Here is a 13140-nt window from a genome sequence, read left to right on the forward strand (position 1 = left end):
CCCAGAGAGGAGGTGGATGCCCCATCCCTGGAGGTGTTCAAGCCCACGTGGGATGGGGCCCTGAGCTACCTTGTGTAGATCCAGGCCTGGCAGTTGGTGTCCCTGCCTGTGGCAGGGGGCTTGGAACTCTGTGATCCTTGGGGTCCCTTCCAATCCAGACCAGTCTGTGATACCCTCTGTGCCCACCAACTCACATCGCCTGCACCAGCCATCAATTTCCAGACACCAGCAGAGACACTCGCAGGCGCAGGGAGAGCCACCTTTAATTAACCCGTACGTAGTGACCTCCGACAGAAGCGCGCGTTACCCCTGCCCGGCAGGCTTGTCAGGACGACTCCCCTCCTCCGGAGGCCGGCGCCTCACAGAGGGCCGCGGGAGACGCAGCGCCGCTCCCGCCCCGCCCACCGCCGCCGGAGCCGCTGGCGGAGCAGAGCGGGGCCATGTCGGCTCCGCGGGCCGGGACGCCGGGTCCCGGCGGCGGGGCGGCGGAACGTGAGACGGTGCGCGCCCGGGGGCTGGATCTGGAGCTGGGGAGCAGCACGCAGACGTCGCACCGACTGCTGGCCTACAGCGACGCGCTGCTCTCCATCATCGCCACGGTGATGGTGAGCGCCCGGCCCAGCCGCGGCGTGGGGCCTGTCCGGCCCGGCCCCGCAGCGAAACCCGGGCTGGCGGCGGCGGGGTTGTGCGGCGCTCGGGGCGAGCTGGCGCTGCAGGGAGGCCTGGGAGGGCGACTGGGCCCCGGGGGCCGCCGGGGGCCGGCGTGAGGAAAAAGCCCCGAGCAGCAGCTAGTTCAGGGTTCTGCGGGTTGAACCCGCGCCCCTCCACCCGGCGAGCTGCTGCCCGGCCGACGCTTTCAAGGAGCCGTGTTCGCCTCTTCCGCCCTGGCGCAGCCCCGCGGCGGCAGCGCTGCAGCGCGGTGTCGGTGCCGGTGCCGGCATCGGAGAGCTGTGGGTCGGAGCGCAGCGGGCCGACCCCGGCAGCGGTATGCGGGCGGGGACGGGGGGACGGGGGGTGGGCGGTGACGGCGTTGTCCCTGTGCGGCCGAAAAGCCGTTCTGCCTCCGGAGCAGCTGCTTAACGTGGTCCTGGAATATCTGCGGCCACCTGAAGTTTTTCAGTTTTTAATAAAGCTCGCAACAAGGCAAAGAATGTCAGGTACTAATGCGGTTTTCCGTTGCAGATTTTGCCCGTGGCTCACACAAAAATACATCCTGATCAGGTATCCTATGTCTTTGTGTTGTTGTTGTTGTTGCATGTGTCTTTGCAGGTACGTTTAACACGCACGTTTAGCACACCCACTTAAGTTCCAGACTCTCAAAAAGCCCAAAACATTGTTCAACGTTACAGCCAGCAGAAATTTACTTCCCTTAAGGGAGGAGCTGTTGAAGTTGGGGTGAAGAACTTGCTTGCTGAAAACCTGCAGAAGTCGTGGTACATCAGAGAGCTGCATATTGTTGGCTGCATATTTTATCTGGTTGCTTTCATATGAAAAATGAATTGCCCATCTAACCATCTTTCAGAAAGCAGCAGTTCATTTTGGTAATACATCATCATTTAGAGAAGCACTTCAGTGCAAGCTGAATGCTGATTTTAAAATCAGGTTAATAAATGTAATCAGAATAAGCAAACGTGGAAAAAGAAGGCTACAGGAAAAAAAAGAATTTGGAAAGAAACAGGAATGTTAGGAAATACAGATTAATCATTTGAGAAAGTTTAGAGGTTTTTTTTTTTAATGATGTTTTATTGACACATATAGTTTAGCTGGTTTAGTGTAGGAAACTCAAGTGCAATCCAAAACATGGCAAATAAGCTGCATGAATTTATTTAAGCCATTATGGTGGTACACGCAAAGTTCCTGTGGTTAACCCCTTTCCATCCTCATTATTAATCGTTACACAAAGACCTGTGTGACGCTTCTGCTCCAGAAGTCAGTGCTGAGAACATAACAGCAGTATTTTGCGGCCAGCCCTCTTCTGAAATGCACTACCACAGTGGCAGTGATGGGAGAGCACAGAAATACATCACAAGGTGAACAGAGCATTGGGAAGCCCTTTTACAGATTGAAGATGTGTGTTGGTTATCATATACCACTACACATTTCAGCATACTTACCAATAACTAAGAAACCGGTTAATCTCCATGGGAGTAAAAAGACTGTTGGAAGAGAACTGCGTTTTGGGCAGACATTTAAAAAAAATCTGTTATGTGCACGTTTTTCCTCATTTGCAGATACTGCTGATAGTTTCACAAAGTAACATTTAACTTTCCTTTGACTCTGGGTATCACTTTCTGTTTCAGAAACTAGGCGAAAGCGTTCAGCAACTTCTTCTAGCAAAAATTGCAGTCTACTTGATGACATTCTTGATAGTCACAGTGGCATGGACAGCTCATGTAAGGTAGGAACACAATGTTCAACTCCAAAGTTAAAGAAAAACTTGTTTACAAGGACAGGAGGCAACCATGTGTATGATACATGTCTCTCTTGCTGATACATGTCTAAATTGTCTATTGTTGGTTAATATAAAAAAATCATTTTAAAGAAATGCTACCCTAAGCAGTGAATAACCATACTATTACACTGCTGACAAAGTGAGGCGGAGAAAAACAAATTAGAGTTTTTTATATATATGTATCTTCCTTTTGATTCATATTCTAGATGGAGTTAAACTTCCTGTTATGCTGAAAAAACATGACTTTTTAACTTGTCTGCTACACAAATAGAGGAACTGATAGAGTACACCTGACCTAGAGGTTGTTGGTCTGCCCTCAGCAGTGCTTCTCACAAAATCAGTTGTAATGTTGCAGACCCAACGGACGCCACAACCTACCTGGGTCTCAGTAGTTAAAAGAAATTGATGTGCAGGTGTCATACTGGACTCAGGGAAGGGTTTCTTTGCATTTGGAAATTTACAAATGTTATTATATTATTTCCTTAAATAAGTGGATTCATTGCATTCTAATAGAGGTGTGCAACCTGTACCTCAATACTTGAAGCTGATATTTCACATCATTGCTTTTATCACATTTCTTGTGTAAATAAATGCTGAGACAGTAGCCTTTGAATAGTTTGGGGTGTTGTGGAGGGTGATTGATTCTAAGTTCTGTGGATCAAGAACTTCATTAAGGTGGGGGCAGTTCTGAAGAATATCTTCTGAAATATTATCTTCTTTGCTTAATCACTACACTGTATCTTCAGGAGAAATAATGTGAAGCCTTAAAATTCTGAAATACTCTGGCCCTGATAACAGCATGAACCTGCTTCTGTTCTTCCAAGCAAAACTCAGTAGAAATAGTACTTCTCAATGGTATGCGAGACTGAAAGACTCTGGATGGATACTGTACATCTAGATCCCCAAGGGAAGATCTAAGCCTTACTACTGCAGGGCTCAGATCCTACACATTGCTTCATCTGACAAGCTGAATCTTAGTTCTGTGCCTATATTTTTTTTACATTGGAGCATCAGGTGGACCTTTTCATGTTCTTGTGTGAGCAGTGAACAGCATCTGCCTTTGTCCATGCTTCATTTCCTTGAGCAGTGAGCACAGGCTGCCAGTCTCCACTTAATTCTGGGCTTTGCCTGGACTTGAGTGAAAAGGTGATTAATTGACAACTAATGATAGCTGTCCTGTGGTTCCCAAGCCTTCTGCAGCTCACTAGCAGTTTACTGGCTGTCCTGTGTCACGAGTGTCAGGTGGCAAAAGACAGAGCTGTTCTGGAACAAAACTTCTGTGAAAGAAAGCAAGCTAGTGGCCTGCCATGTGGCTTGGCTGTATTTCATCCTGTAGAGAAGTGGCAAGTACCTCAGAAAATTCTCATCAACTCTTGCTCCCAGATCACCCCCATATCTTCCATTTTCCAAAGAATGATATCCATTTGTAGCTTACTGCCTTGTTAGGTTTTGGTATGTGGCTCAGTGGGTGAGAACTGACAGCTGGATCACTTCTTCACACATTAATTGGCTCTTAACAACGGTGCAAATTTACTTTGAAGTAAATAATTACAGGTGGTGGTGGGGGAAAGCAAGCCTCTTAGCTACATCATATGCCACTTGATATTTCTAATAGAAATGAGAGTCTCAATAACTACTCTATGATTGAATTTAACTGTATCTTGCTTTGCAAGCTTTTCTAACAAATTGCTTCCATGTTGGAGCAAATGAGTTTTAGTAGCACCTGGGCTATTTGTTTAAATTATGGAGCAAAGGAAATTTGGTTCCTCTCTAATATCATAAATGTACAATTTGTCGACAGTTTGGTAAAACATACTTTGGGAGCTGGCTTGTTTGTGATATCTTGCCTTGCCTTCACAGGTTGTTTCAGGTGATAGAGCTTATAGATGATGTCCTCGCTCTTCTAAACCTGGTGAGTCTTGTCAGACACGCAGGATGTTTAACTAGCAAGTACAGGTCACTTTTTCATAGGTCACTTTTTATTTAGTCTGTATGTACATATCCAGAACTTTCATTTAAATAGCACAGCTGTCAATTTCCAAGTCAGGAAGATACAAAGACCTTGAATTCCTCCTTGTCAAAGTGACTAATTGATAACTAACTTCTTTTGAATTTACACGTTTTGCTGCAAGCAGAAAGAGGCTCTGCAGCAGGTTAGTCTGAAGTTACCTGAGGGAACTGAAGAGGGACCTGTGGCAAAAGCTTTTGATTCTGTTTGCTTGTGTCCAGGTGAAATATGTCACCCCAGGCTTAAGAAAAAGAAATGCTATGTCTTTTGTAGCAAAAAATCTTAGTGGTAGGTTTGAATTACAGTTTTGTTTTCAGTCATTTTTCTGTTTAAGTTCTTAAGAAATTAATTCTGAAGTTTATTTATACAATCTTTCAAAAACTACCACTGAGAGGCTGTGGTGGTTTAGCCCTGGCTGGAGGCCAGACGCCCACCAGAGTCAGTCTATTACTCCCCTTCTTAGTTGGACAGGAGAGAAAATATATATTAAGAGGCTCAGGAGACAAAATAATGACAGGTAGAGATCACTCTGTCAGCAATGACATGGGCAAAACAGACTCAACACTGTGAAGAAGAGAGAAACTATCTAATTTATTACACTGCACTACAAAGAACAGTGAAAACCGGAGTTGAGAGGGTGACCAGATCTTAAACACAACCAGATCTTAAAACACTTTCTCCCCACCACTCCCTTCTTAGCAGACTTTAGTCAGGATTTTGCTCCCTTCTTCCCCCAGCTTGCAGTACGGGGGGTCAGGGACTGGGGAAAATGGGGTTCTCTGTTACGTCTTCATGAGCTGTTTTCCTCTTTCAGATCCTAAAACACCTCTAACCTCCCCCCCGCCCCTGCTCCCTTCTTAGCAGACTTCACACTAGTCATGATCTCACTCCCTTCTTCCCCCTGATCGCAGCACAGTGGGGCAGGGACTAGGAGATGGGGGCTTTGGTCAGTCCCTTGCAAGTTGGTTTCCTTCTCAGCCAGGGGAGGGGGGGGGGCATTCATTCCACATCCTCCCCCTGCTGCACCGTGGGGTCTCACCCACAGGAGACAGCCCTCCATGAACTTCTCCAACGTGAGTCCTTTCCCACAGGGCTTTATCTCTTTATCACAGTGTCTCTCAGTCCCAGTCCTTCATGGGGTTCTAAGCCTTCCCCCAGCAAACCCATTTGGATGCAGATATTTCTCTCTCATCTCTGTGTCTCTGATTCTCCTCATGGCTGCAAGTGCTGGCAGGGGCTTATCCCAATGTAGGGTCACAGCATCTCCTTTATGCCTCCACCTGCTCCATCCAGCGTGGAGCCCCTCCATGGGCTGCAGGTGGGGTCTCAGCCTTTTCCATGGGTTTCTCCACGGGCTGCAGGGGCATCTTTCTCTCCAACACCTGGGCCGCCTCCTCCCCCGCCCTTCTCCGGCCTTGGTGTCTGCACAGATCGGTACATCTTCTCACTCCTTTCTCCAGTGGCAAAATGCAGCTGCTTCCGGGTTGTTTTCTCCTACATGTGATTCTCAGAGGCGCTTGACTGTCTCTCGGGCCGCAACTTTGGCCTTGATTTGCTTGTTGTTTATAGTTTAAGGTGCTTAAAAAAACCTGTCTCAGCAGCACAGCCTCACAAAACTGCAACAGAGGCCAATCTCTGAGTCACAGTTTTGAGCTCTACACTTGTCTAAATAATCTATCTTAAAAATTCTTCATTTATTTGTTTTTTAATGAACCACCCTGTAATATCTTGGTTACTGAGTTGTAATGAGAAGCTACAATGGTGAGCATATATGGCTTCCAGCTAGAGCTTTGCATTTTGCTGTATTGTGTAAAATTCTGTTTCCTGTCAGTGTGTAACCACACAGTTAATTTAAATTTGTTAATAAAATTACTGAGCTTAAAATCCATGAGATGCCATCATAGGAAATTATGTTAGAGGACTAACTTAAGGCACGTAATTCTTATCTAATGTAGTTTTCAAGGCAGTGCATTTATTTGTACTTGATGTGTTGTGAGGGGTTTTTTTTTGCTTTTTTATTTATCTTTTTTACATACTCAATATTTGTGATCAGAGATAGATTTTGAGAATCAGAAACACCTCTTTAGGAGGTTATAGTACTTTTGGTATCACTACTTTAGAAAAAAGTCTGCTAGGAACTTTAGCTAAAGTTTTACCTGTGGTATTGGTAACAAAGTTGTAGTATTTTCAAAAGTAAGCCTGTACAATTTGCTTAGCATGCATGGAAGATGTGTAGAGACCTAGCCATTTGTTACAGTTAAAGCTAAGCAACTTTAGAAATGTGGGGGTTTTTTTCATGACGCAGTATTTACATTTGATCTGTTTGTGTTCCAGTCTCTCTCTCATCTTTAATGAGGGAATTGCTTGCTTTGTATTTTATGTAGTGTTTCAGTACATTTTCTTCTGTTTTAGGCTTGTATGATGATCATAACTTTCTTGCCATACACAGTAAGTACTTCTCTAAAATTGGACATGTGTTCAAATTACAGGTATTTTTCCTTTATTTAGTTGGAAGGACTTTACCAAAGTAGTCAGAAAGCCAGGAAAGTGTTGTTACAGTATAAACTCTCAATCCATTGTAATAGCTAAGCCTTGTATATTTTCTTTTCAATGAATGAGGACGTGTTATAACCTTCAATTACTGCATGTTATAAACCCACACAAAATGGGTGTCCTAGAAGAAGAAGGATAATCATGGAAACTCAGCGTTTCCCATGATATCTTTTTAAAAAGCAGCTCTACTGAAAAAGGTTAAAGTTACCTGATGAGAATTTTGTAAGGGAACTAATGCTGTGTTTTTAACTCCTCTTTAGATGACAGAACATCTTCCTTCTATTATCCAGACAGAGTTTTTGATATGACTTTTGACTTATGCAGCAATGTTGATTCTAGCAGCCAGTCTGCAAATTGGATGTTCTGCACAATTTCTGGTAGATGACCCTTAGACATAGCAAGAATATTTGCAGCTGAAATTAGCAGAACAAAACAGTTGTTTAAAACAGATCTTGACTTCTGTTGTAGGCATAGAACAGATTTATATGACAGGCATCTGTATACCTGTGGATATATCTGTGTTACATACCAGTCTGTGGAAAATAAGGCTGTGGTCAGTAAAGCAATCTTTATCAGCAAGAGCACATAGTTTTTATTTTGTGTTGAAGTTTAAATAACTTTTGGGAAGTTGTCAATATTACCCTAATGCCACTTCCTGCTTCCCCCCCTCCCTCCATCCCCCAGTGAGGCTGCAGAAAATAATACAACAGGGAGCCATGGAGGTAAATAAACAAAAAGATTCCAAAAGGTATCCTAATAAAAAGATTTTCACAGCTATAAGAATCTTATTCACTGAAAACACAGACTTTATGCTCATTTACAAGCCAGTCTCCAGTTATGGAGACAAAGCATCAGAGAGGTTGAGTTTTTGTAGTATCAGTGTGGGAGCAAACCTATCTAGGTGCCTTTGATTGGGATGCTTGCATGTATTTGTGTCTAGAAATTGCATTTGGTGGAATTACATTGAAATGCAAAGTATTATATAGGGGTTTTAATTTCATTATTGAATGAAGAGTGCTTCTGTTTTTCTGCTGTTACTTTTATGTAGCTTCTTAATTAAATATTTCATCTAGTTGTATTTTTTTCTAGTTTTCCTTAATGGCCTCCTTTCCAGAGGTACCTTTTGGCATTTTCCTCTTCAGTGTCTGTGCTGTTGTTATTGGCCTTATACAGGTATTGAAGCTATCTGTTTACATTTTTACTTTTAAATATATTTTCTTTGTTAGAACTAAAACTAACGTTTCTTAACTATGGGTATAGATTATTAAGTGTCTTTTCTGTTTGTATAGCATTCTTTTCCAAAGTTCTGTTTGTTGTGGATAATGTAGTATCTGTATATAAGATGAGAGTTTGCATTGCCACTGTCCTGTGAAGCTGATTTATGCAACTAAGTCTAAGACTAAGATCTTGATCTGCAGTGTACTGTGAAATCTCAATTTCTAAAACCCAGCCTTCCATGTGGGAGTGAAAATACAGTTGAAACTGTTTTGGAATGTGTTGATTTATACAATTTTGTATTTGAAATGCAGGATACACTTGTGCATAGTAACGTCAGGAATGCTTTTCACTTTGCAGGCTGTGATAGTAGCGTATGGATTCTATCACCCACACTTACTGAATCAACAGATACAGCTGTCTGAAAACCAGAATTTCTATAAACATCATATCTTAAAGATTATCCTACGAGGACCTGTTTTATGCTTTTTAGCAGCCATCTTTTCTTTTTTCTTTATTCCTTTGGTAAGTTCTCCCAGTTAACTGAAAACTTTTATGCCACATTTTATATTAGTTTACTTAGTACTGTCTATTAAAGTAACGATATCCATGTTAAATATGCAAACTTCCTCAGTTGCCAGTTCTGTGGTGTTGTAATCACAGCTGCTGTTTTGTATAGGTGTTCAGTTCACAGAGACTAATCCATAATTTAATCCCTGAGTTTGGATATTTTTGAAAATTAGAAGGTAACTAAATTTAAACTGTTTATTTTTCTCTTCATAGTCTTATGTACTTCTTGGACTTGTGATCGTTTTTCCACATCTCACTCGATTCATCACATGGTGTAAAACCAAGATTGTTGGTGAGTAACAATATTCACAGGATTGTGTCCAGATATGTTATGAGTTTGTCAACATGTTTTCCAGACAGCCTGGAATGAAGTAATTTTAGTTCTACTTCTATGTTCAGTCTTGGAACACAGTGATTTTTAGATTTCCTGCCATGCTCTCAGTTTCTCCCTTGCTCCTTTGTTTCCCTTAATTCGGATTCGGATTGTGTAAGGTACAACACATTCCAAGATCATTTCTGAATGCAAAACCTCTCTGGTTTGTCCTGAACATGCACATGCATGCACACACACATACAGGTAGATGAGTAATGCCTGCAGGCCATCTGTCCTTTTTTCCCTCCTAAAAAGGAAGCAAGGGGGTTGAAGAATCCAGGAAGAAAGCTGTATGTCTGTATCACTTTCTTCTCAGCAATACTATATGATCCTGCATTTTCTAAACTGGCAAGCAAAGCACCCACACATCAAACTTCTTTACCTCATTAATCTAACTGCTGTGGTCTAAAGGTATGCCTTCACACATGGTTTAAGTCAACCTCACTCCATGCTTCCTTCCCTCACACTCCTTGCTTATGTTCCATTGTATCAGTGCTGACAGTTGCATAAAACACCAGCAGCCAGAGCGGCTTTTAAACTCTGCTGAGGAGAAGGTTGCCGTTGCCAAAATAAAGAAGGTGGTATCATGCAACTCACTTGGCCAAAAGGTGGAGTTCCTTTCTTTGAGAGCAGCATGAACTGACCACCAAAACAGATCATGTCTTTGGAATTGGCTTCACAAGGTGAGACACGGGAATAACTCTCTGCTTCTGCTGCTGTTCAGCCTAGGACAAATCCACCTGTGTACAGTGCAAATCAGAACATACTTTTGACTCCTCCGTGTTGCAGCAGTAATGGCTGGGGAGGCAGAAATGCTTTGAAACAGCTAAAGCCAGACTCTCAAAGCCAGAAAATAAACACACACAGATATTGCCTGTGCCAACTGTGACAGACACACTGCAGTTTGAAGTCAGGTCACATCTTGTGTATGTCTCATCCCTGTCAGATGGTTGACATGAATTATTGACTGAGCTGTGACTACACTTGCTTTTCATTAAGTTTCTCTCTTTCTCTGGAAGTTGTAAGCTTTTTCTTTGTCCAGTGACTTCTGGAGTGCTGCTGTGTGGCTAGCTGGGCATCTAAAGCCCCACCTTCTCACCAAAAGCTGATCTTTTGATGGCCCAGTGCAGCCCCCATGCTCCACTGAGTTTTTTCTCCAGTGAAGTTAAGTTCTCCACATTGTCTCAGAGGACCTATGGCTATTAGGGCTTCCCAAGGCACAGCCTCTGATTTGTTTAGTTCAAATGTTTTGTTCAATTACAGTTTTGAGTCATTACTCACTTAGTGGAAATGGTCTGCCATATAGTTTAAAGGACAGGGCTTTTTTGTGTGTGAAGCACTTACCCTGAAAGCAACATGAAAGTGCAGAGGCAGAGCTCCCCAAAAAGTGGAGTGGCTGTCTTGTGTGGACGAATGGCACCATTCTTTCCACAGAAACATTTTGGCAGGTGGGTAGAGAAGAGAAAGGGGGGGTCATGGGAGGTTGTTTAACTGTCTTGGTTTATTCTACTTCATTTTGTCTTTCATTAGCAAAGATCTGGATTTCTTTCCAGGTCAGAGAGATGAAGAGGAGGCACACCACAGCTTAGAAACCTTCACTTTTTACCTCAGTGAGCCTCTGAGTAAGGAACGAGTAGAAGCTTTCAGTGATGGAGTCTATGCGATTGTAGCAACTCTGCTCATTTTGGATATATGGTAAGGCTTTGTGTTGTCTCTTATACTTGGTGTTGTTAAAAATGATAGTAGCTTTTGTCTGCATGTAAGATTTGAGGAAGTAAAATTAACAAAACATTGACTTTGACTTCTAAAACCTGCCAGTGTATGATTTTCTGGAAAGATGCAGAACACAAACAAAAGATACTTCTAATGCCCCCATTTCAGCAGTAAAGATCACAAGCCTGTTTAATGTATGTTGGGGTGGGGAGCCTTGAAGAACAAAGCTTCCTTTATGCTTACTCATATATTCAGATAAAAGGCTTTTATTGACAAAAGCTGTTCAGTCACTGTGGCCATTTTATTACATTAACCTAAAGGAATGTCAGCTTACTTTCTTACTTCCTTTCAGACTAATTTGTTTGCAGAGCTGTTATTTGAAGTGTTGTTTGTAAGTTACAAATTAGTGAACTACAGACTGGATGCCTGTTGTTCCTTATTGCTCAGAGTGAAGCAACATATTTCAGTGTTGTTCCAGGTGTGTTTTTGTAACATTAACATGCAAAGTAAAGTCAGTTTTGTTTCCACAGTGAAGATAATGTCCCTGATCCCAGAGAAGTTAAGGAGAAGTTCCATGGCAGCCTTCTTGAAGCTTTAAGTGAATATGGACCAAACTACCTTGCCTACTTTGGCTCGTTTGTAACAATTGGTCTCCTGTGGTTTGTCCACCACTCACTTTTCCTTTATGTAACAAAAGCTACACGATTAATGGGACTGCTTAACATACTTTCATTGGCTTTCATTGGTGGGCTTCCTCTAGCATACCAGCTGACCAGTGAATTTGCAGAGAAGTCTCACAATGAAATAGAAGCCATACAGGTGAGCTGTGTTATCACTTTCTTTGCCAGCATATTTCAGTTTGCAATATGGACTACAGCCCTCCTCCACGAAAGGGAAACATTGCATCCTTTTGCTAGATACGGTGGCAAGGAGCATGCCTTCATGTTTGCCAAGCTGGCTCTCTACCCTTGTGTAAGCCTGGGCGCCTTCTTTCTAACCTGCTTGTTGAGTGAATTCAGCACAACCATTTTCCATGTCATGCAGATCGTGATCCCCTTTGCTTTCCTTGCCTTGCGCATCTTTGTTAGAATTGCTTTAGCTGTTATAAAGTCTGTGATGTCTTTCTCCAGGCGAAAGGTTGTGTTGTTAGAAGAAGAGGAGGCATGTTTGTCTCCTACTGAAACACTGTCCTGAATTTCTGTGCAGTGCATGTGGAGTTGTAACATTAACTTCAGTTCTTCTAACTCATACTGTCTTCATGTGTGGATTGTATTGATTTAAACCAAAGCCCACACTGGCCACAAATGGGGATTATTTAGGTTTTAGGTGGTCGTGCTTGGGACATTTTCACCGAAACCTGTGACTGAAAAAAGGGTAAGTAGGGGAGACAGCATGTTCCCCTTCCTTTCGAGGTGCCCTTCTGGAAGAAGCGCTGCTTGCTGCATAGCTGCACTGGTGATCCATTAGGAAGTGCATGAAGAGATGCCCAGCAAAATGCCCTTTTTTTTGGCATATGGCAAACATTATGGCAGCCATACACAGGTACAGCAGTTCTGCTGCTGTAAGATAGGGAGTGAGGCTTGGAAGACCTCTGCATTTCTGAGTGATAGAATGCTTGTGCATAGAGGTTGCTGGTCTCCGCCCATCTTTTGTTTTTAATGGTTGCAATGTCTCCTGTATAGTCACAAACTTGTGACTCTGTTGTCAAAAATACTTGTATATCAGTGGCTCTGAGTTTAGATGAGAGTTGCAGTTGTGACTCTCATGCAGTTATCCAGGCTACATGAATACAAGTTCTTCAGGCATACCTGCTCTTTTTAAAAAAGGTGTATTGAACGAGTGAGGATTCATGGGGCTGTGTATCCAAGATTTGAACTAGCTTTGATATCTCCCAGGGAGGAGATTCAAAGACCTGGGGGACTAGAGGTAAACTTGTTTTCAGTTCTGAAGCAGCTGCTCATCTGAAACACAAGGCTGGCATTTCTCTGGCTTTGTTTTCATGCCTATTGAAAGGAACACCCTTCTGTTATTCTGGAAGTGTGGTGTCATATTGAGAGTATGAGACTCTTCTTCCATGTTTGAGTTCCCCATAAGGTAAGGGAGATGTTTCCCTAAGTAGGGGATAACTAAGGGATTCCACAGATTTCTGAGTCTCAACAGCAAAAAATAAACCCATAGAAATTCCAGTCCGTGGTGTCTTGTGTTTTTTCGGGGCGGGGGGGGGGGGTGTTCTTTTTTTGTTTGTTTTAATGTGTA

General features: G+C 42.9%; 1 protein-coding gene across 1 annotated transcript; it reads left to right on the forward strand.

The window, feature by feature from the left end:
• Positions 1-440: 440 nt before the first annotated feature.
• On the forward strand, positions 441-12452 carry TMEM175 (transmembrane protein 175; the record flags this gene model as incomplete). Its single annotated transcript, XM_084278749.1, has 10 exons — positions 441-605; positions 1183-1221; positions 2301-2398; positions 4313-4364; positions 6873-6908; positions 8103-8186; positions 8589-8753; positions 9012-9090; positions 10725-10866; positions 11415-12452. 10 exons carry the CDS (start codon positions 441-443, stop codon positions 12076-12078), a joined length of 1524 nt encoding a protein of 507 aa, XP_084134875.1. The 3' UTR covers positions 12079-12452.
• Positions 12453-13140: the final 688 nt, after the last annotated feature.

The sequence above is a fragment of the Gallinula chloropus genome, assembly GCF_964237585.1.
Source record: "Gallinula chloropus genome assembly, chromosome: Z".
NCBI lineage: Eukaryota > Metazoa > Chordata > Aves > Gruiformes > Rallidae > Gallinula > Gallinula chloropus.